Below are 20,297 nucleotides of genomic sequence, written 5' to 3'. Positions count from 1 at the left end.
ACGAAAACATGATTTTATGCAGTTACGATTTATTTGCTGGTTACAATTAAGTACGCGTCTTTTTCAAAATAAGACTAGTTTGCAATTTTTTATGTATTCGCTCAGATACGCAGTTTCGTTAAAACGGAAGGTTTGAAAACGCCCACTCAAGTAGCGTTGAGAAGGATAAGATAATGGAACTCAAGGCATTGTCGCGTGTAGTATTTTCGAATTCCCTTCTCTGTCCCATTTCTCCAACTAATAGAGTCTCGTTGTCTTTAAGTGCCTTTTTCCTGAAAATTGCCAAAAGCATCAATTGCCACTTGTACGTGTGGATTCGTAATTACTGTTAGATATCACTGTTTTGCATTTGACAAATTTCCAGTCGTTGTTTTCCGTGCAGAAAAATCATGCATGGCCCAAAAGAAGCAGCGATTCATTTCGTCGGATGAGTCAGATACTGACCTACAACATTTGGGATCAACGCCGAATACGCTTAGGATACGTAGCAGAGAAAATTCAAAACAGGCAGTATGTTTTTTTGTAGCTGTTGTTACCAGACATATATTATTGAGACAAGTTTTTCTAGTTAATGCAGCGGTTCTTAAACTGGGGTCCGTCATCTCTTGAGCAAATCAAGATAGTTTAAGGACTGTATCCATTGCCGAACAACACACTTTACTCCACACAGGTAACAAAAAATGCAACAGTTTGCGCGCAATCTTGATGTGCGCTTTCTTGTCTGTGTGATGTCACAAACTGTCTATGGATGATTATTATGCGCAATTTTGCAAAACTTACTTAGGCTAATTCTGTACTTACTGTAAAAAATGGGAAAATTAGGTATCGTTTGCTATTTCGAGTTTCGTTGTTTCAAACGTAGCCTACATTCAACTTTATCTTCCGCGGGATCTCGAGATAATGTCAAGAGCCCTTTATGAAAATATAATTGAAAAGTTTGCGAACAAATTAATGGTCTAAAGCAGGGTGGGGAACCTGCGGCCCATTGGCGCCGAGTGGGCGGTGGCGGGGTGGCGCCGTCACCTTGGGTTTGCAAAGCACGGTGGCGGCCACCGTGGATATTTTTGATTCCTTGTACGAAAATATCGTAAAAACTGAAATATCGTAAAAACTGAAACAATTCAGCTTTTAAATGAATGTGCTGGCGAAAAAACAACAAAACGTGGCTTAAAACTGTAACCTGGTTTGGTTAGTGCCTTTTTTATGACGTCAAACACACAATTGTTGCCAGTGAATGTTTGGCTATTATAGTGTACAATTCAATTATTGTGTTGTAATAAATGGTTATTTTACGTGATACAAAGCAATAACAACGTGACTAAACACTTTTAAATATTGCCAAATCAATTTTAAACGGTACAACAGTGTGTTCCAAAATAAATAACATTATTTTTTTTAATTTTGAAGAACAGTCTATGGCAGGGGTGGTCAGACCTGCTTCTTGCTGGAGCCGCAAATCACAAAACTTAGTTTTAAAAGAGTCGCAACACAAAAAAAAATCGAATTTATTCACACACAATAAAGTGTACGCTCTACAAAATAATGATTATTGTTGTGTGGTGATACTGTAAGTCTAAATATTTTTGACTACAATGCACAAGCCAACACGCTTTTGTACAATAATGTTTTTTTCGTTTTTCGGAACGTGCTTTGGTTTTTACAAACAGTCAGTCTATTGTTAATTACGTGATAGAATGTTAATACACATTGTTTTCACAACTGGGCAATATGGGGAATATATGTGCAACATTAAAGAGCAGCAATTAAAGGCTCAAAGAGCCGCAGTTTGGCCACCCCTGGTCTATGGAAAGTTCTTGGGGGCTTTGAGTTTGAGTTCTTGCGGTTTCACGCATTTATGACGTCACATGAATTGACGTCACACTTTACGTCCGCCACCTAGCATTTTTGTAAAACTCGGCGCCTATGCTGCGGTCTAAAGGCCTCATGCGGCCTTTTAGGGCACGACGTACGGCCTTCGACGCAAAAAATACATTTTAGGATATTGATATTGCACGCTGCACCCGTCGAAGAAAAGCTTTGCAATATTTATTTCATAGGGATCTAATTGCAATTCCCGACAAGAACCGTATACGAAGCGTATGCGATAGTGCTGAATATTTGTCACTGTTAAACAACCAAATGGTATCATTAAATCACTTCTGCAGCAACAAGCAGAATTAATTTTACTCTGGATACCTTAAATGATTTTGATTTAATTTCGTCCAATTGCATTAATTTGCATAGGATAATCCAAAAGCAGTTTGTTTAATTACGGACAAGACTAAAGCGCGAAAATACCCGGCGTCGTTTGTAGCTTGTGAATTGTGATTATATACATTTCTCGAAACTGAAGACTGGCATCGTGGATCCCAGTTTAAGATCGCTGATTTAAAGGGTCAGTTAAGGTAAAGAACAACAAACGACTGAAATGATTGTGAAAGGTGGGCAGTAGGCTACAAACTTGGTCATGTAATACCACAGTAGAAGCTGTGCTAAGCAGTGCCATAAAAGGTTGAGAATTCATGTCGCCTGGCCTAGATCATAGTGAACCGCACTGCAACGTAGGCTCTGTTCAATCGCTTAATTGTAAGTTCAATATTGGCAAGCCTAATTATCTTAAAATAATTAAACATATCCGGTTATAGGCTAGTGTTTTTTAATTCAAAGCTGTTTTAAGCAAATCTATGGAAGACGCAAAAGCAGTACCAGCGGCAAACTATACGGTAAGCACGTGACCTTTATTCCTTGCCTGAATCAGAAAGAGGAACGTTTTAAAAGTTACACATCTTGTTTCTGAGTTTGTGTCGCTCATTCGCAACACATTTCAACGCATTTATGGGTTTGTTAACTTTAGAGGCAAAAAGAAGACCTTCATCAAATGCGGATAAGTTCACGTTGGAGGTCTTAGACTGCTTAGAAAAACTCGAAAGAAGTTCAAAAGTACCTCAGGTTTCAAATAGCCCTGGTTCATTCGACCGAACTGTTTCACGTCGCAGAAAACAAAAACGGAAAATAATGTCTTGCAAAGATTTTGAAATTCTCGAGGAAACTCGGATAGCCAGTGCCCCTGCAAATGGCTCACCACAAAAGGTATGATGATTTCATTATGTAGAATATAAACCAACATCCTTGTTACTTGTAAACAACGCAGAACTACACGCCAGATAATGTCTCCACATCATCGGTTGTTCGTTCTTCTCGTAATATAACCAGAAAAACGGAGCCGGATTACGATCGTTCAAGGTAAAAAGTCCTACTTTTTGTATCACGACGACAGGAATTTTTTTAGAATGCACGCTGTGTGCATGTGTATACCTACATAAGGTGTGTAGCGAGGTGTTTATTCGAGGTACATTGTCATAGAATAACACAATGAGCGAATACGACGCATAAGACGAGAGTCAGAGAAAGAAGGCAATCTGTCCGGTTCGCTGTAGTATGAAGGCACACGATAACGGAAGTGAGAGAGGCCGCTACAGGTGGCACATTATGCGACAAACCAACTTATGCTACAAATTTAGTAACACACCAACTTTGATTACGCTATTTTTTTAGCAGGGATTTAAAAAGTGACAAACCTGTGTTGCCAATTGGGAGTTTACGAATAGTGCTAGATTTTGAAAGAAAAAATGCTAAAATGATTTTATGTGCACCATAAAAGCCAAAAACACTCATTTTCCACACTTTTTCAACTACATTTAAAAAAATAATAATAATTTAAAATATACGGCATTTGGTAATTCAATGATTTTACAATATTATGGTTGTGACTTTTTTGAGCAATTTGTGCTTGTAAGAATGGGCTGTTTTGCTTTGCTTATTGTTTACTTCGACTGTGTAGATCTGGGGTTAATAAATAAAAGTATTGGCAAACCAAAACCTTTCGTACACATAAGCAAAGAGGAAATATATTTATAACATACTAAATCGGAGTTTAAGGAATGTGTATTTAGATCAACACTGCCCAAATGTTTTTAAATCTCAAGATATCTGTTTTAAAACAAAGAAAATGGAAACTTGTTTCTCAACTTTTCAAACTATACATATACTTTTCAAACAATATTGGCCTCCATAGATTTTAATACAAAATCTCCATTTTTTGAAAAATGTCGTAAATAAAAACAACGAATTCCAAAGGGTTAATAATTTTTTATGTAGTGTTGCATTATATGCCTTTTATGTGTAGTTTGTAAAAGTACGTTTGTTATTTTTGTTGCAGTTTGCAGAATAACGACGAGCAATGGCGCGCTATGAAATCACATGATGATGAGAAGATAGACAAGAGTCATATAAAACCCGCCGTGATACAAAACTTTATTGAAAAAAGAGACGACAATTGTTATAAGGAACCATCTGTAATGACTGAGGGAAGCTTAACAAGAGTGGAACAACATATGCTTTGCTCCTTGCCTTCTTTATCACCGCCCTTATCTCCAATACAAGATGATTATCAGAACAACTTAATATACACACACCCTGCAGAAGCAGGTGAAATTTCAGAAGCAGAACCGAAATCTGTAACTTCATTAGACAAACAAATCGCAGACAGAAACAATGTAACACTAACTGCAACCCCTGTGAACACCATTGACGAAACAAGTAAAAAAATTAACAAAGTAGAGTCTTGTTCCCGATACTTCAGTCATTTAACAAACAGCGAACTTATTGATGTCGAGTCCAAAAAAAGACAATCACCACAATCGTGTCAGGTTTGGGACGATAGCACAGTTGATGGCAACTTCGAATTGAAGCCAAATTCACCAAAGATTTTGAGTTCCTGTTTATCAATTGACCAACATCGTGGCAGAAAAACTCCAGCTGAGACAGTCCAGTTTTTCCAAAAGTTAACACCCGAATGTCATTTGTTTGACTCCAAGTGGGATTCAGAACCAAGCACTCCCACCAACAAGCCAAATTGTGTCATGGCAAATAAACGAGACAACTCTCATGCGAGCCACGATTTAAAAACTTTAAGTTGCAACGTGTCTATTTATCCTATTAACAAACCTCCTGTACCGACAATATTGAAAACAACCTGTAATCCCCGAGTTTTTACCAAACCTTCTGTTTTTGAAAATGAACATTTCACTCTCCCAAATCAAACAATCGACTTGGACATGAGAAAGACAGAGTGCGACATTGACCACTTGGACTTTAAACAGACAAACAACCATTACAAACTAGGGAGTCGTGAAAAAAACGTCACCAAAACTGTTCTCGAAAAATTGTCCTACTGTGATACAAATAAATGTAATTTTGACACTACATTTAGTGTGAGTTGTAATTCAGTTCGATCGCTCGAACTTCCTGTGTCACATGAAATATTTGCCATAGAAGCACCGTTGCAAGATGGGTTCACCGCACCCGACAAACAAAAACAGAATGAAAGCTTATTTTCGGATTGGTGGAAATATGATTCGTCCTATCCTTGGTACCAGTTCGATGGAAAAGGCATCGGTTGGAAGGTAAATTGTTTCGCACGTAGATAACGATATACTAATACAGAAATCGTCCTGATCCACGAGTGCTCAACAGATGATTCCAGTCACATATATAGGCATTAATTACCTGACAAATTCAGCACACATTTAAATCAGTCTGTATATTTCTTATTGCAAAACACTTCGGAAATCGGTTTCGCCCAAATATATGGCATCGTCAGTCCTAAACAGGAATTTATTTATTTATTTCCTGTTTAGGACTGACGATGCCATATATTTGGGCGAAATCGAATTCCGAAGTGTTTTGCAATTACACTTAAATTAAACTTTAAGGCATATTCGAGTTCCAAAATATAATTTTTCCTCCGAGTCACCTAGCAGTTACGACCAAGCTTATATGAAGTTTAAAAAGATAATATTCTTTCACATCAGATTAACATTAAATTGTTTGCAACTTTACGTACCACTTCTGGAGTTGTCCTTTTTACGCTAAGTTAGTTGCTTTCTTTAGATAATATTTTCACCGATTCTACTGTTTATTGGTCCGTTCCTATGGGTTTCAAACATTCTAAATTTGACCCCAAGAATTCGCTTTATGTGCAAGAATTGCTGGCGCTGCGACTTAAACGAATACTGGTTCAGCTGCAAGGTAATGAAATTATAGGCTTATTGGTTGTGAATAATTCTTGGGTGGATAATTAAACAAGATTGCATTCTTTTAAAGGCTTGTGACTGAATTCGTCTTTAATACGTCAGTGTTTTGCTTTAAAAAAATATAGACTAAGTTGTTCTAAAAGGTTTTCAAATGTAATATAGGCCAGGGCTTCCCAAACTGGGGGTCGGGTCGCAGAGAGCTGTACCAATTTTGAAGAAAATACTCCATACACTGGAGTAGAGTACGGGGATGCCGCATACCCCCGGCCTTGACCTTTGTGTAACGTCACAATGTCATTTTTGTTATGTCGGTTTTAAAACGTTTCCAGCTAAGCTCAAACGCGCTTGTAGTGACGCCATTGATCAAACAAACGTCAGTTAAAACGCAACAATTGCAATTGTTTTGAAATTCGCAGGCATTTTAATGCAACATAAAGATGACATATAGAGTTATAGACTAACGTTTAATTAAGTATTGTGTGGCGCAATAACTTTCTCCAATAAAAGTAGGCAATACATTTACGATTTCTACGCAATGTTTAATGTCCGTTTGCAAAGCACTGCAACGGCCAAAACTTGGTCCAAGGTGATAAGTGCCATTTGCAAAACAATGTGACAGAAACTAAAGGCTAAAGCACGTAAAAGGTATCGGTGTTTGGACGTGTAAAGTACTAGACTGCGAGTACCGGTTGTTTTTAGTTTTCGCTCGAATTAGCCTTTCAATAAATACATAAACGTATTTTTTGCATTGTTTATTATATTATCCGTGAAGGGTCGCGGAAAATTTATAGAGATTAAAAGGGTTCGCGATCAAAAAAGTTTGAGAAGCCCTGATATAGGCTATACAGGGGTTTATGACCACTTTTTCTGGAAAGTTAGTACGCTGTATTTACTGTGAATCACTGATAAAATCAAAATTGTAATAATTTTTCTTCAATTTTGTATTGAAATCAAGTGACATTTTTGAACCAAGCGTAGGTGTGCTATAAAAACATTGTGCTATAAAAATGTCAAAAATGCATGTATTTCAGGGCAAAGGAAGCGGAATTATTTGCCTACTTATTCCTGTATACGCCCTTCTTGGTCCATTGATCATCGCGTTCACAGTTTTGACGGTGATTTTGTTGGCATGCTGTGGCGATTCCAAGCCGAGTGACTCACAAACCTTACCAAACATTCATTCGTATTAGACGTCGAGTATGCGACATATTTTTCTTTACCACAACGGTTTGATTGCAAATTTTTGTCCATAGTGTTGCCTTTTATGTAAGTCTCTCAATTGACGACGTTTTAAAGTTTGTGTCAACAGTACAACGAAGAAAAAATTTGTCATCCGCTTCTTAGACTTCATAAAGTTTATAATTTACCTAAATTAGGAACACTCGTTACTTCATTGCACGGTCGGTAAAAGGTATTTTTTCCCCGACGGGGAATTAACTGTGATCTAGAAAGGCAAGCGTGAGTCTCTTATATCCATGGAATGTTTTTTTTGCAGACCAAAAAAACCAATTGCAACTTTTTTCTTTCTGGCACCATGTCACAATAAATGTGAAAGTCATGTATTACTTTTAAACGCGTTTATTAACATCTCTATTTTACATCCCTAAAGTCAGTTCACAACCTGGAAAATGGTTATTTTTTGCAATTTTTGGTTGTAGTTTGTCGCAAACCCAAAACCGAAATCTGCAAAGTCGGTCAATGTTTGCAACCGTTGCAACAAAAATGATAAATATTTAACAGACTGCTGGTTCAAATACGCTATTGAGTGCAACACGAAAAGAAGGATTAAGACCGAAGGATCGACACTAAAAGAATATTTGAATAAAATAACATTGGCAAATCTACACATACAACGTTACGATAAACGTACATAATCAACATTCATTGTCAATAAAGTAATGTCGTAATTCGCAACCCATGCTTATAATTTTTCCTTGTTCAAATTTTATTAATATCAATTTGTTGTACCACAATAAAAAGTTATTGATATTTGTTTGTCTTGATATCAAATAAACAGCGCCAGATTTTCGTAGTTTTAAAATCTTGTTTTAAACCAATACAAGCACCAATAAACACAGCAGTTTAAATACCACCACAAATAATAAGCGGAGGACAGCAATCATCACAGTAAGTCTTTAACACGTCAACCACATCAAGTGGTTTGTTAAATCTGTACAAAAATCGCATTGTTTTTTTTACAACAATTACCCATTTTGCCAGAGTATCATTAATTCTATTATTAATGGCGTTAATAATTATTTGTGCGGCTGGAGGTTTCAGTACAGCGTGAACATGAAAAAAATCAACAAAACAAAGATACAGCACTTCAGATCGAGGGTATTTCGGATTCCGCTGTTACATTCAAACGGAATTCGAAGATTCTGTGGTTCGCTTTTCCAGCAACGAAATATGCTAAACAACACATGTTTATGTGTTATAATATAAAACTCTGGGTTCCAAATTCTTTGTACCACTTACTTGTACGATACGTCACGTGCAATCTGGGGTTGTTTGTCACTTGCGGGCCAGAAAATATTGTTTTTCAAAAAATACGGAGACCCTGTACATGATATCAACTTGTTATTTTAAAGCCCACCGAAAGCAGTGTGTATGACATTTACCTTTATAGTTAAACACAGCATCGACATCACACGCATCGACACCAAGCCAATTCTTTATCGGCTTGGATCCAATCAAATCAAATTGTCGACCGACAACACCCGAGTATCTCGTTTTATACATCGAAAGTATACTTTCCTATTTCATACAGCAAGAATTTAAACTTATTTGCGCATAGGACACTCTCAGGAAGATATTCCTACCTTGTACTGCCAAATGCTTTGGTGATTAAACAGTGTAATCACATATTCTCCTGTAGTTCGATCGTACTCAGAGTAGGCTGTGTCCACTGTTGCAAACGGATGACCAATAAAAACGTCAGATAGTGCGTGGCTACTCACATGTACAGGATAAGGTCCATCATTTCTGTATTCATCCACTTGTCCATTTTCTGCAACAAATAAATCAACAGGTTGTACCTTGTCGCGTAATAAAGCTGCCTAAAATATCGAACTTACTTTGCACTATCAAGACCAGGGCTTGGGTCCGCAAAACAGCCTTTACATTGTCCGTTTTAAGGAACTTTCGTTGTGAGTTATATTTGTAATGAACAGCTGGGACCACTTTGGGGTCAAAAGCCCATTGAAGAAAATCCTCTATGACGCTTGTTTTGTCGAGCAAACTGAAGTAAGAAGTAAGTTGTACTTCCACAGGAAAGTAATAATCCTCCTTGAAACGTATAATCCAGTTAAATTAGTGGCTAAACGCAATAATATGAATCTTTACCTTTATAAAGTCAGCATAGAAATATTTCCCGTAATCGTTACGCACTGAAACGGCGTCAAACTTTTGAATGTCACAAACGGTTTTGGGCGTGATTGTGCGCTTTGCTGGTTTGTTTTCTACAACAACTGAAAAACATAAACGTTTTAAAAGTAAGTTTTATACATATTTAAAAAGTGTTATTTGGTTAAGTTGGTCCCGTCGAAGAAATCCTTCTTTCAAAACAGATATTTATCCAGATTTGAAGTTTAATTCTGATGTTCCATTTAATATTAGTAGTTTATATACATCACTTAAACATATTTGTTTGTTAAACCATTATAACCACTAATATTCTTACTGCCATATTAAATAGCTTGGCTAGCCTTTAAACCTTGTTTTAATCGACCTTCTGTTGTAAAATCTTTGTTCTATTTATTTCATAATAGCCAAAAAAATCATTTTGTAAAAATTAACTTCAAATTGTTTGAAGTCGACAGGATGATAATTGATAATATTCTTACCAGGACAGTATCCGCACGTGGATTGACAAAGGCGTACCATAGACTGAACACCATTCGACTTTGTACAGTATCCAGACTCTTTCCAAGAGGTACATTTCTTTAAAGAGTACTGGTCGAAGCAAGTGGCTGCCGAAAACAAGTTGTTGTGTTAGAAATCGAATAAAATAGATTTAATCTTTTCACATTCTTATTAGCAGGTCCGGATTTTCGTTATGATATAAAACAAATTGATGTATTTTTTTTTTGATGTGAGCAACACGATCACTTTTTAGAATTTTACGTTGCACCAACAGAATCGTTGAAATGTATGACGATCGAGAAAAGTGACCAAATTTGGTAAAAAAAAGTTTACTTTGGGAAATGCCCAGATCAATCTGGTGGTTTCGTATTTTCTTATCACAACAAAGCACTAATTGACCTGAACGGTGCGACAGCATAGAAAAATTTAACGCGAAAATTCTGCGATACATAGAAGTATATTTTTAGTTTCATATGAAAGAAGATAGGGTGATTCTTCTTTATATTGCTTAACAGTTGTTGTTGTTTTTGAGGCCGTCCGCTATAAAATTTCAGTTCTGAAACCGTCCGCAGAGCAAGAAAGGTGGTCGACCCCTGGTTTGGAAACACTGACCTAGGGCATTGTTATCACCACCGTAAATATGAACTGAAACTATGTGTCATGGCATGCAAACGTTGAACCTGAGGACAAAGAATACATGCAGCAACACCCAACATATGCCACCGACTTTTAAAACTTCCCAACAACTTTAATACCTTTGTCATATTTGTTTGATTGTGATGTTTTGCCCAAAACTCCTAAATGCACTACTGTTATTGAGATCAAATATATTTATTGTTTATCATATTTTTTTAGTTTAAGGCAATGGTATATTTGATGTTTCTTTCATACATTTTTTGCTTCACCAAAACCCACCGATCACCATTTCATACCTATGTTGCAAAATGCGCATGTCAACGGGCACAACTGTTCCACAGCTTCGGGATATTGTTCGCAAAATTGACTCATTTTAAAGTTTTGGCAAGTTTGCTCAGGTGCTTTGTCCGAGCAATCAATCCCCCCTTATAAACAACAAAGGCCAACAAAAACACTTCAATAAATGCTGCCTTAGTGTACTGCTGCCTTTTCGCTTGGAGCTTGATTTAATCAGAAGCTCCTGTACCTGGTTTTGGAATTGTTGTAGGCTTGGGTTGTGTGGTTGGCCTTGGCGTAGGGGCTAACTTGGTTGGCGTTGCTCCTGTCCCATAATTTCTGCTGAATCGATAACAAGCTGAATTCGTTTCAGTGGCAACCGATCGTTCTACGAACAACAGGCGTAAAATTAAGAAATTAAACACAAAAATGCGAAAGGGAATAACAATGTTATGAAAAAAACGTATAAAACATTTTTAATGTTTTTTTTAACATTTAAAGGTCTACAATACCGGAAATACTTCCATAAAGTTCAATCATGCCTTCCTGTTCGTCGGTTGGAAGTGTATAATATTCCAAGGAGTTAATAAATCGGTAATATGGAGCCATCAAAGCACTGAAAAAAATAGCAAGGTAAAATAAGCAGAACAAACTCAAGGCACCTTAATATTTTACGTAATGTTTGTTAAATCACCGCTTTTGAATACAAATCAATACGCATACAAATCTGTGATATGACTGAAAAGTGTCAAAATCGGGATTAAAGCGCATGTGTGACAACTTTTTTTACATCAATGGAAAGCAGCACTGACAATCCTTTTAGGTTAAACTTACAGTCAGTACTGTTTTTACTATTACCGAGATGTCGTGCTGCGTATTTGTGCCCTGCTGCTGTTTTATACAGATAAAAGTACCACATATAGTCGTGCTAGGTTATGGTAATATACACGCACCTAGATACACCGGAGTGTTTCAAACCTAAGATGTGACCAAGCTCGTGTGCGCCAACTACAAAAATATCTTTTCCGTTTCGATTTTCTGTAAAAGCAATGTTGTTAATATCAGACAGTTTGTGTTCTACTTGTTTAAATAAAAACGCTTGCCGTTGTTGTTTGTTGATAGATACCAGTTTTCAGCCAGATCAAAATGTAATTTTCCACTTTCTGGGTAAAATGCGTGAGCAAGTGTCCCACCTTCCCCGTCAAATGGAAATCCATCTCCATGTGATGCTTTAAACAAAATAAACGTATTTTTTAGATTGATGGAAAAGGTTGTAATGCACTTGTTGTTAAAGTAAGCAGATTCGGTTGATCTTTCAATATAGGTTTGTTTCCTTTTTGAGTGAAGTAATCGAAACTAAACGCATTACAGTTTTCGAAAGGCAACAGTGCAAGTAAAATAAGTTACTGTAAAGAAAACTACTTGTGACTTTAGAAAAGTCTTACCTTGTCCAAACGAAATTGTCACATGTGCGGACGACACAGAACGGCCGAGATCCTCGGTAAACCGAATGTTGGAATTTTTTTCCCACAAACACATTGCTGCCAATATTCCTTTTTTAATGTCCGTAGTTAGACCTTCCGGAAAGGTCTCAGTGAAAAAACTGAAATTATGTGAACGTATTATATTCCTGCCTTGTTTAGCGCACATTGCATTACCCTGTCGCCATGTATGAACAGTTTCAGCAGATGACAATATGGTAAATGATGAACTACTAAACTTACTATGGCTATGCTTATGCTACATATTTTAAACTTCAGACCACTTCGAAACACGATTGTATATCTTACAATGTTACAATACATTTACTTTAAAAAGACAACGTAAAAGTAAAAATAATTATGTTTTTGTTTTATCTGCTGAAGACAAGCTGAAGGTGTGTTTAACACAGGGTTCGTGAAGTTTAAAACAGAAGTCAAATAAACAGAAGGCTTTCTATTTGATTGAGAAATATTGTGGAAACTGGTTTACTTACGAATATGTCAAGTGATATTTCCCCGTAGATCTTTTAAATGTGCTCATCCATCGGCTGTTTTCACTAAATTCAGCTATTCCACTTCCTGCAGGAGGAGGGTCGCTCATTCCGCAACGAGATTTACGAACTTGCTTCAGTAAGGCAGCATCTGGTACACCTGTTAAGTTAAAAATATAATTTGTAACTGGTTTCAAAGCCAGTTATGCCCAACATGATTTTGCTTTAACATGGCCAATTTCGCAACAATCAAAATGCGGGACATTGTGTTAGTAGGGACATTAGTTTAGTTTGAACATTGGTCGAGCGCTACTACCGTATCTTATAATCTATACTCTATACCAGGCCTGCACAACATACGGCCCGTGGACCACATGCAACCGTGTAAATATATTTTACACATGTACCGACTTTTCATTTTTGCTGCAATTATTGGCGAAAACAATCCAAGTTTTGTTGCATTATTAACTTACAGTAAGCGACGGCCTGTCTGGTCTGATATGTTAATTTATGGATATTTAGGAGTAAGTATTTCTAAAAATACTGTGATGACTATAAAATAAAAACAAATGAAGAAAGATTGAAAGCGAAGAAAGCGTGTTTAAGGCAGAATGGACCAGCAAATACCTATTTACAGTTATACACTCAAAATTTAAGACGATATTTTAAACTAATCCAAATCCAAATCTTGCTCTGTTAATGAAAAGAACCTTAAAGCAGAGAGGCTTAGTGTCAATCTTAGCTCCAAACCGTTTTTTAAGCTTTTATGCAATGGAAATAATAAAGCTACCATAGTTAGTTTCAAAATATCAAGGGAATTTATTCCTCCGACGGAGATTTTACGACAGTTGGTTTTTTACTGTCTTGACCAGGGGTGGGGAACCTGCGGCCTACAGGCCACATGCGGCCTACAGGCCACATGCGGCCTTTTAGAGCACTAAGTGCGGCCTACGATGCATAAATACATTTTAGGATCTTGATATTGCACGCTGCACCCATCGAAAATAATCAACGAAAATGTAATTTGTAGGGATTTTTTGTCTCCCATTACTATTTGATAAGTTCTAGAGCAGCGGTGTTTGCCTTAGATTGGTTCACAAATCGATTTCTGTAAGACAAGATCTCATGACAATCTTACTTGTGTAACAAACAAAGCAATTGTTTGCGCATAATCTAATGTCTGAGACTTGTCTGTGATGTCACAGGCTGCCCTTAGATCACTGATATACGTAAACAAGCGCATCTACAAGTGAAATAAATCCTGAATATTGTAGTGAAGGTGGAAATGTAGTGGCAAGTTTATTTACCTTTATTCAGATTGGACCGTAATTCCAACGACCCCGCTAGAGAAAATTACACAACTACCATTCCGTAATTCAAAAAGTTTGAACACCACTGTCCTAGGCCTAGGAAATAGTCTATGCGGCCTACACGAGTGTAGATCATACGTTAAGTGGCCTTTATGAACAAAAAGGTTCCCCACCCCTGGACTCGATACCTTTTATTAGGTAAGGGATTTGGAACAAACCTTAGCATGCGGGCCACGACAAACACTTTTTTGCTGTTCGGGCCCATTGAACCGTTTTAAGTTGTGCAGGCCTGCTCTATACCCTATTTTAGGGGTGTCCAACTCGAACACACCTCCGTGCCAATTTAGGTTTCAAATATACTCGCGTGCCTACGTTTGGTACTTTTTCCAAACCATGTCTTAAACGTATTAACGGTACCGGTCCAATCCGAGTACTTGGCCAATATGTAGAACCCTATTAAATAGTTGGAAAAAAATGTATGTCTTCAAATGCGAGTAAACTTGTTTATGATACCCCAGAAACCTTTTATTCTGTTTTTGTGACACAAGATACAAATAGTTTGCGACGGGGCTTAAGTTTTGTCAAAAAACGAACAATTTAATTAGTAGGTTGTGTAACTTTCCTACTGATAATCTTTACTGAAGTTAGAATAAAGGCCAAGAAGAATCAATAGAAACGAATTTAATTCTTGACAAATCCTAATGTTTACCATCTAAATGTACAAAAGTTATGTAACACTTTCAAATGTCCTGCATGCCACTTTTGGCATGCGTGCCACGTGTTGGACACCCCTGCACTATTTCTGTCAAATATGGCATGCTTGCTAATATTACTGGATGCAAACACATCAACATAAAACATGTTTTTGACGAAATTGAAATGTAAAAAATCATTGATTCATTGATTTGATGCAGAGGAATATAGTTTAAAAATTGGTATATTTGTAAGACTTTTGTCGTCAATGTGATCTGAAAAAACGTAGGATAGGAAAAATTAGAAATGCAATAGGAAAGGTAGATTTACAAAAAATGACTTATTGGGAGTTGAAGCACTTTTACACAACGTACCAAATAAATTGTAATCCCGACCGGCATTTAACAAATAAGCAAATAAATCTAGACTCTAAATAGTTCATTATGGGTCCCCTTCCCTGAAGGGGTATTTTTAAAAACGGATGTAATGACTAAAGTGCATGAGCTAGTTTCATGGTTTGTTGTTTGGTGCAATGTAAGGTATTTCAAATAATTTTGTACCGTAAAAAAGGATTTACCCATTTTCACCCCTAAACCCCACAACATTTGTGTCTGTATAACGCTGGTTTATTAAACGCGTTTGGTCAAGAAATTGTAACGACTAAAGTACATAATCTAAGAGTTTCATGCCTTGATGGTTGGTGCAATGTAAGATATTCTAAACAATTTTGTAACTTTTTATTGGATTCACCCATTTTTCACCCTTTAAACCCCGAAATAATAAGTTGTAGTTTTAGGCCAGAAGTCAGATAGTAGCATCAACTCTCAAGGGAGTAATTCACTGGCTTACGATAAAGGCGGTTTAAACCAGGGCGGGAGTGCTCAGCTTAACTTCCGGACAGACGTTTACGAGACCGTCGTTTCGGTGATTAGAAATCAGCTGTTTGTGCACAGTAATGCTATGTCGTTTTATCAGGCGCATTTTCAGTTTTGGAAAATGGTGTTTAAAAATTGACCTTGAACGACAATATCAAGGTCAAAGCACATTAATTTGAAAGTATTTTTCCTGTTCTTTTTTCCTGTTTTTTGTAATTGTATGACAATAATGATGCAAAAAGAATACGGAAAAAAACGTCTAAAGTTGGGATAATGCTTTCTGAAAGTTATTCCTTAAGAATCTAAAAATAACCGCAACATTTGTTTTTCGTAAATCCGCACAAACGCGAGTATGGGGACCCATTCTTTTTTGCTTGCAAAAACAATCATATGTGATGTAGATCAAATAATGTGCATTGTAAATTGGTAAATAGGATATAGAATATATTAAATTGAAGTATATTAGGAAGCAGTGGCGGCTCGTGCCTAAGATTTGTGGGGGTGCTGCACAAAATTTTAGCCTTTATTGAACATATATAAGTTGGCAATATATAGAAAACCTACATTTATAGTTTTCTAGCCATTGTTTTGTGTAGAAAAACAAGTAATACAAATCTTAATTAGAAACTCCATTGTGACGTAATTTTTGTTACGCAATAATGTACACGAGTGCAAACACCAGACGATATCATTTGTGTATTTTGTTTACTTGCACAGCAACGGCTAAACACCATAACATGCAGTAATAATGTGGAACAAAAACACATGTGACACAGACTCGAAACTAAGCGGTTGTAAATACGGTAAAACACAACAAGAATATAGAAAAAAAAGTAATGATTCGAAAAAGGTCGAAGTATTTCGGTTCGACAACATTTAAAAAAATGGCCATGTTTCATTTAAGTAACCTTATGGTCACAGTCAGCGTTTTCAACATATTATATGACACTTCACAGATTATAATTGTCACACAAAAAACTAGCCATACAGCTGTTTATTGGTATCATAACTGACAAATTTAACAACCACTTTACATTTGTGTCAGAACTTGTTTATTTTAACATCTTTTTTTTGAATTTTTGTGGGCAGACTATTATTTGTCCTTCAGATTCTTAACTGCTATACTTGCTGCTTTATTTGCTGGCAAATAGCTTATGATTGCTTTTTTTAAGTGCAAAACTCCTTCAAGCTTTAAAATTTACAACACTCTAACTTAAATTTAAACCCTATTATTAAACCTTGTGCTTCCTTTTTACAACCAAAATGAATCATGAAGTTATAGTTTGGGCATGATAATTGATAGCTTCTTCCTTGATTCCAAATGACAACTGAGAAACTGTTTTTCTATTTAGTAGTACTAGCACTGCAAGTGCAAGTCTTTTGGAAATAATGGTGTTCCTAACAAAGGTTTGCATCCAAACTGTTTTGCCTTTGAAGGACTCATGGAAACAGCAAAAAGGATTTTTCATCCTAGTAATTTCACTTGTCAAAACATCATCTAGATTATTTTCAAAGTAACCATGAACATCAGATCTACAGAAACATTTTCATTTCAGTAACTAGCTTTTTATTGTCAACGATAGGATGTGCTTGGTGGTCACTATACTATCTTGTCTGTAGAATGTTCATTCTTAAGAAACACTTCCTGTGAAGCAATTTAGCAGCTACTGTTTAGACAAACAGTACATGTCCATTATATCAATACTCATCTTTTTCATCATGTCCACGTAAGGGAGTTTCAAAGTTTCCACAGAACAAAATGCAGTCTATTATTTTGGATAAAATTTCACGATTTTTTCCACTTTTTTGTTGTGTTCAATAATTGAAAGTCTATATACCATATACGCCTCACTAAGTTTTTCCTTAATATTTACAGTTCCAAAAAGTGAAAGTGAAACATCGTTGTCCACATGCTTCTTTGACTTCTCATGTTTTTCTGCTTTCTCACCTATTTTGGCTACATTTGTAAAACCATCTTTTGTCCAGCATTTTTCATTACCTCCAAACAGCAAACATGGAAAACAGAACAGTACATTTTTAACTTCACAACCACAAAGCCATTTTTTCTTTTGATACCATTCAGAATTAAAACTGCGTATATATTTCTTGTTGTGGCTCATTCCTGGCTGACAAAGTTGAATATCAGGCGTTGGACGCTCTTTTTTCTTTATACTTACCTTTTCAGCACTTGATAACTGCGAAATCTTAAGTTGCTGAAGCTCACTTTCAGTCACCGAATTAGAATCTTGAAAAGCCATGATTAACCTTTCAATCAAAAACTGTAAAAATGATCAAAAAAAGAATAACTGTCGTACTGTACTCATTGTCGAACCTGATGGTACACGTGATTTGCTTTGGCACACAATAAACGCGGAACAGACGAAACGTCAGAAAACTGGAGCTGCAGTTCCAGCATAGATATACATTAGTGTTTCCAAAAAAAAATTTTTAATGAAAAAAAAAGGTGATTAGGGCGGAAATTATGCTTATTATATATTGCTAAGGAATAAAAAATAAAAATAATGAAAGTTATTTGTAATATTATGGTAGGTGTATTAAGTAAAAATATCTAGGGGGTGCTGCAGCTCCGCAGCACCCTAGCACGAGCCGCCCCTGTTAGGAAGCCACCTTTCTAGTTTTTATTGAGGGAAATTTGGTACCTGTTTTGTCCAGGCCTGCAGCGCTTTGAATTAATAGAACGTTTTCAACAAATGCTGGGGATGAAGCTATCTCTTCAGTCGTTGGTCGCGCTTCTGAGTTGGTATCGCCATTGCTGGAACTGGCAGAAGTGTGTGGGCCTTCTACCGAAAAGCTCATGTACTTTGTGAGGTAATCAAGGACACCTTCGATTTCCTAAACGGTAACATTCTTAATTTTGAAGTAAAAAACTCCATACAGCCCAAAATAAACTATTCAACGCCAAAATAGTAAATGCGTGTCGATTATAGCATGCAACATAGTGCCAAAGAGTCATAAGCAAAAGCCCTTATACTGTGCTTATATGTGACTAATATGGCAGACTAACCGTTTTGTTGGCCGACGGTGATTCATTTGTGGGCTGAAAAATAAATTTAGGACTTTTAGGCTTTCATACAAATAAACTCTTAAGTCCGACTATATTTTTTACTAACCTGGCCGTAACATACGAAGAAAACATAAAACAGTAACAAAAACAAACGACTGTGTCCAAAATGTGGCAGCATTTTGCTACTTTTAGACACGTACAACATGGACTTTTAGTAAGCTGCTCTTCTGTTTGTACTATAACTTTGCACTTGGTAAGGATAAGTTCACCTATCGTAAAGTCTTAGGCCTCTTCTCCATACAGGTTGCACTAAAATACCGGTAATAGTCGGATGATGGGGTGACGTAGCAACAACCGGAAGTGATGCTGATGATGTAATATTCTGCTTCCGCAGTTCTGCAGGGCTTTCATCCGTACTACTACGCACGTCTAGTGACAACAAACAATTGATTAATATGACATCACACACGTTTTGGGCGCTGTACTAAGTACACACTATAAAGCACAACAGTAAACGATGTAAAGCACAAGGAGAGTAATCAGAAACACCAAGTTATAGGAAAGCCCCCCACTACGCGGAAGTGACTGTTAGGTGGAAGTCCTATTGGATAACGCGTAACATTGTTGCAACACATTTTAGTGTTTAAAAATATTAAAAGCGTTTTGTCAGATCAAACGAAACACAAAATTAAACTTTCAGCCACTGCACAAAAACGACTAAAATCGTGCATTTGATGTTTTTGGTTTGTGTACTTTCTGCATCGGGTAAACGCGACACAATACAACGTTTATAGATGATAATTGGTCGTTAGATCTATACCAGTGGTTCTTAACCTTTTTGGTGAAATTTCCCACTAAAGTCAATCAACAAGTTCGAATTTCCCCCTCTTTGTTATTTTTATATTGATGATTTGTGCCCTTCATTAATAAAACAATGTATTCTTCGATTAAAATAGTTTCGTGACGCGCTTTTGTCGGGAGCTGCAAGAGCTTAAAGGCTTATTGCAATCTTAATAGGTTTAAAAAGTGCTTTCAGAGTAAAATTGTGTGGAATATCCAACAGTCTTCTCTGCTTGCAATACTGATTTATTGCATCACAATTAACATAAGAAAGGCATTTATTTGCACACAATGACAAAGGCATTGATATTGTTAATCTTGTCTGTGGTGTAATAAAGGGCCTTCAGATTTTTATGCGGATTGTGAAACTGGGTGAAATTAATCTTAGATGTTGTTGCGGGAATACTTTTGCAGTAATTTAACTTTAACGGTGAACTCAAGGCCTGATCTGGTTTGCAGGCCAGAGTTTGGTGAGCCCTGACTTGCACAATTTCCCTCTACATGCACTGAATTTCCCACTAGTGGGAAATTTCCCACCGGTTAAGAACCACTGATCTATACCACCATAGGTGCCGAGTGGGTGGTGGCGGGGTGGCGCCGCCACCTTGGGTTTGTATAGCACGGTGGAGGCCACCGTCAAAATTTTTGGTTTGTTTGTAGCGGTAGTATGAAACATCGTAAAATCTGAGAAAAATAACAAACGATTTTGCT

At 36.7% G+C, this 20,297-nt stretch overlaps 1 protein-coding gene across 3 annotated transcripts; it reads right to left on the bottom strand.

The window, feature by feature from the left end:
• Window positions 1-7,638: 7,638 nt before the first annotated feature.
• On the bottom strand, window positions 7,639-19,074 carry LOC145230128 (uncharacterized). 3 transcript variants are annotated; one of them, XM_080095503.1, is made up of 18 exons: window positions 18,853-19,074; window positions 18,747-18,779; window positions 18,382-18,574; window positions 12,847-13,003; window positions 12,317-12,474; window positions 11,975-12,100; window positions 11,825-11,909; window positions 11,384-11,487; window positions 11,122-11,259; window positions 10,892-11,020; window positions 10,715-10,756; window positions 9,941-10,066; window positions 9,441-9,565; window positions 9,173-9,383; window positions 8,918-9,105; window positions 8,717-8,852; window positions 8,574-8,655; window positions 7,639-8,507 (listed from the first exon to the last, which is right to left on the bottom strand). In XM_080095503.1, the coding sequence occupies exons 1-18, from the start codon at window positions 18,949-18,951 to the stop codon at window positions 8,372-8,374; spliced, it is 2,268 nt and encodes a 755-aa protein (XP_079951629.1). In that variant the 5' UTR covers window positions 18,952-19,074; the 3' UTR covers window positions 7,639-8,371. The 3 variants fall into 3 exon arrangements, with proteins under 3 accessions (XP_079951629.1, XP_079951630.1, XP_079951631.1); XM_080095504.1 differs by lacking the exon at window positions 10,892-11,020; XM_080095505.1 differs by lacking the exons at window positions 10,715-10,756; window positions 10,892-11,020.
• Window positions 19,075-20,297: the final 1,223 nt, after the last annotated feature.

Source organism: Phallusia mammillata, chromosome 5 (assembly GCF_965637545.1).
Source record: "Phallusia mammillata chromosome 5, kaPhaMamm4.hap1.1, whole genome shotgun sequence".
NCBI lineage: Eukaryota > Metazoa > Chordata > Ascidiacea > Phlebobranchia > Ascidiidae > Phallusia > Phallusia mammillata.
The sequence above is the reverse complement of the archived record's forward strand: the minus strand, read 5'-3'. Positions and strand labels throughout refer to the sequence as shown.

What these genes read in the sequence shown, in the direction of transcription:
- LOC145230128 (XM_080095503.1), bottom strand. Translation starts at nt 18,951, where the DNA reads ATGTTGTACGTGTCTAAAAGTAGCAAAATGCTGCCACATTTTGGACAC. An exon ending in ATCAAACAAATATGACAAAG is followed by an intron (nt 10,067 to 10,714) that starts GTATTAAAGTTG and finishes TGTTTTCGGCAG; the next exon opens with CCACTTGCTTCGACCAGTAC. An exon ending in GCACGTGACGTATCGTACAA is followed by an intron (nt 8,508 to 8,573) that starts GTAAGTGGTACA and finishes TGTGTTGTTTAG; the next exon opens with CATATTTCGTTGCTGGAAAA.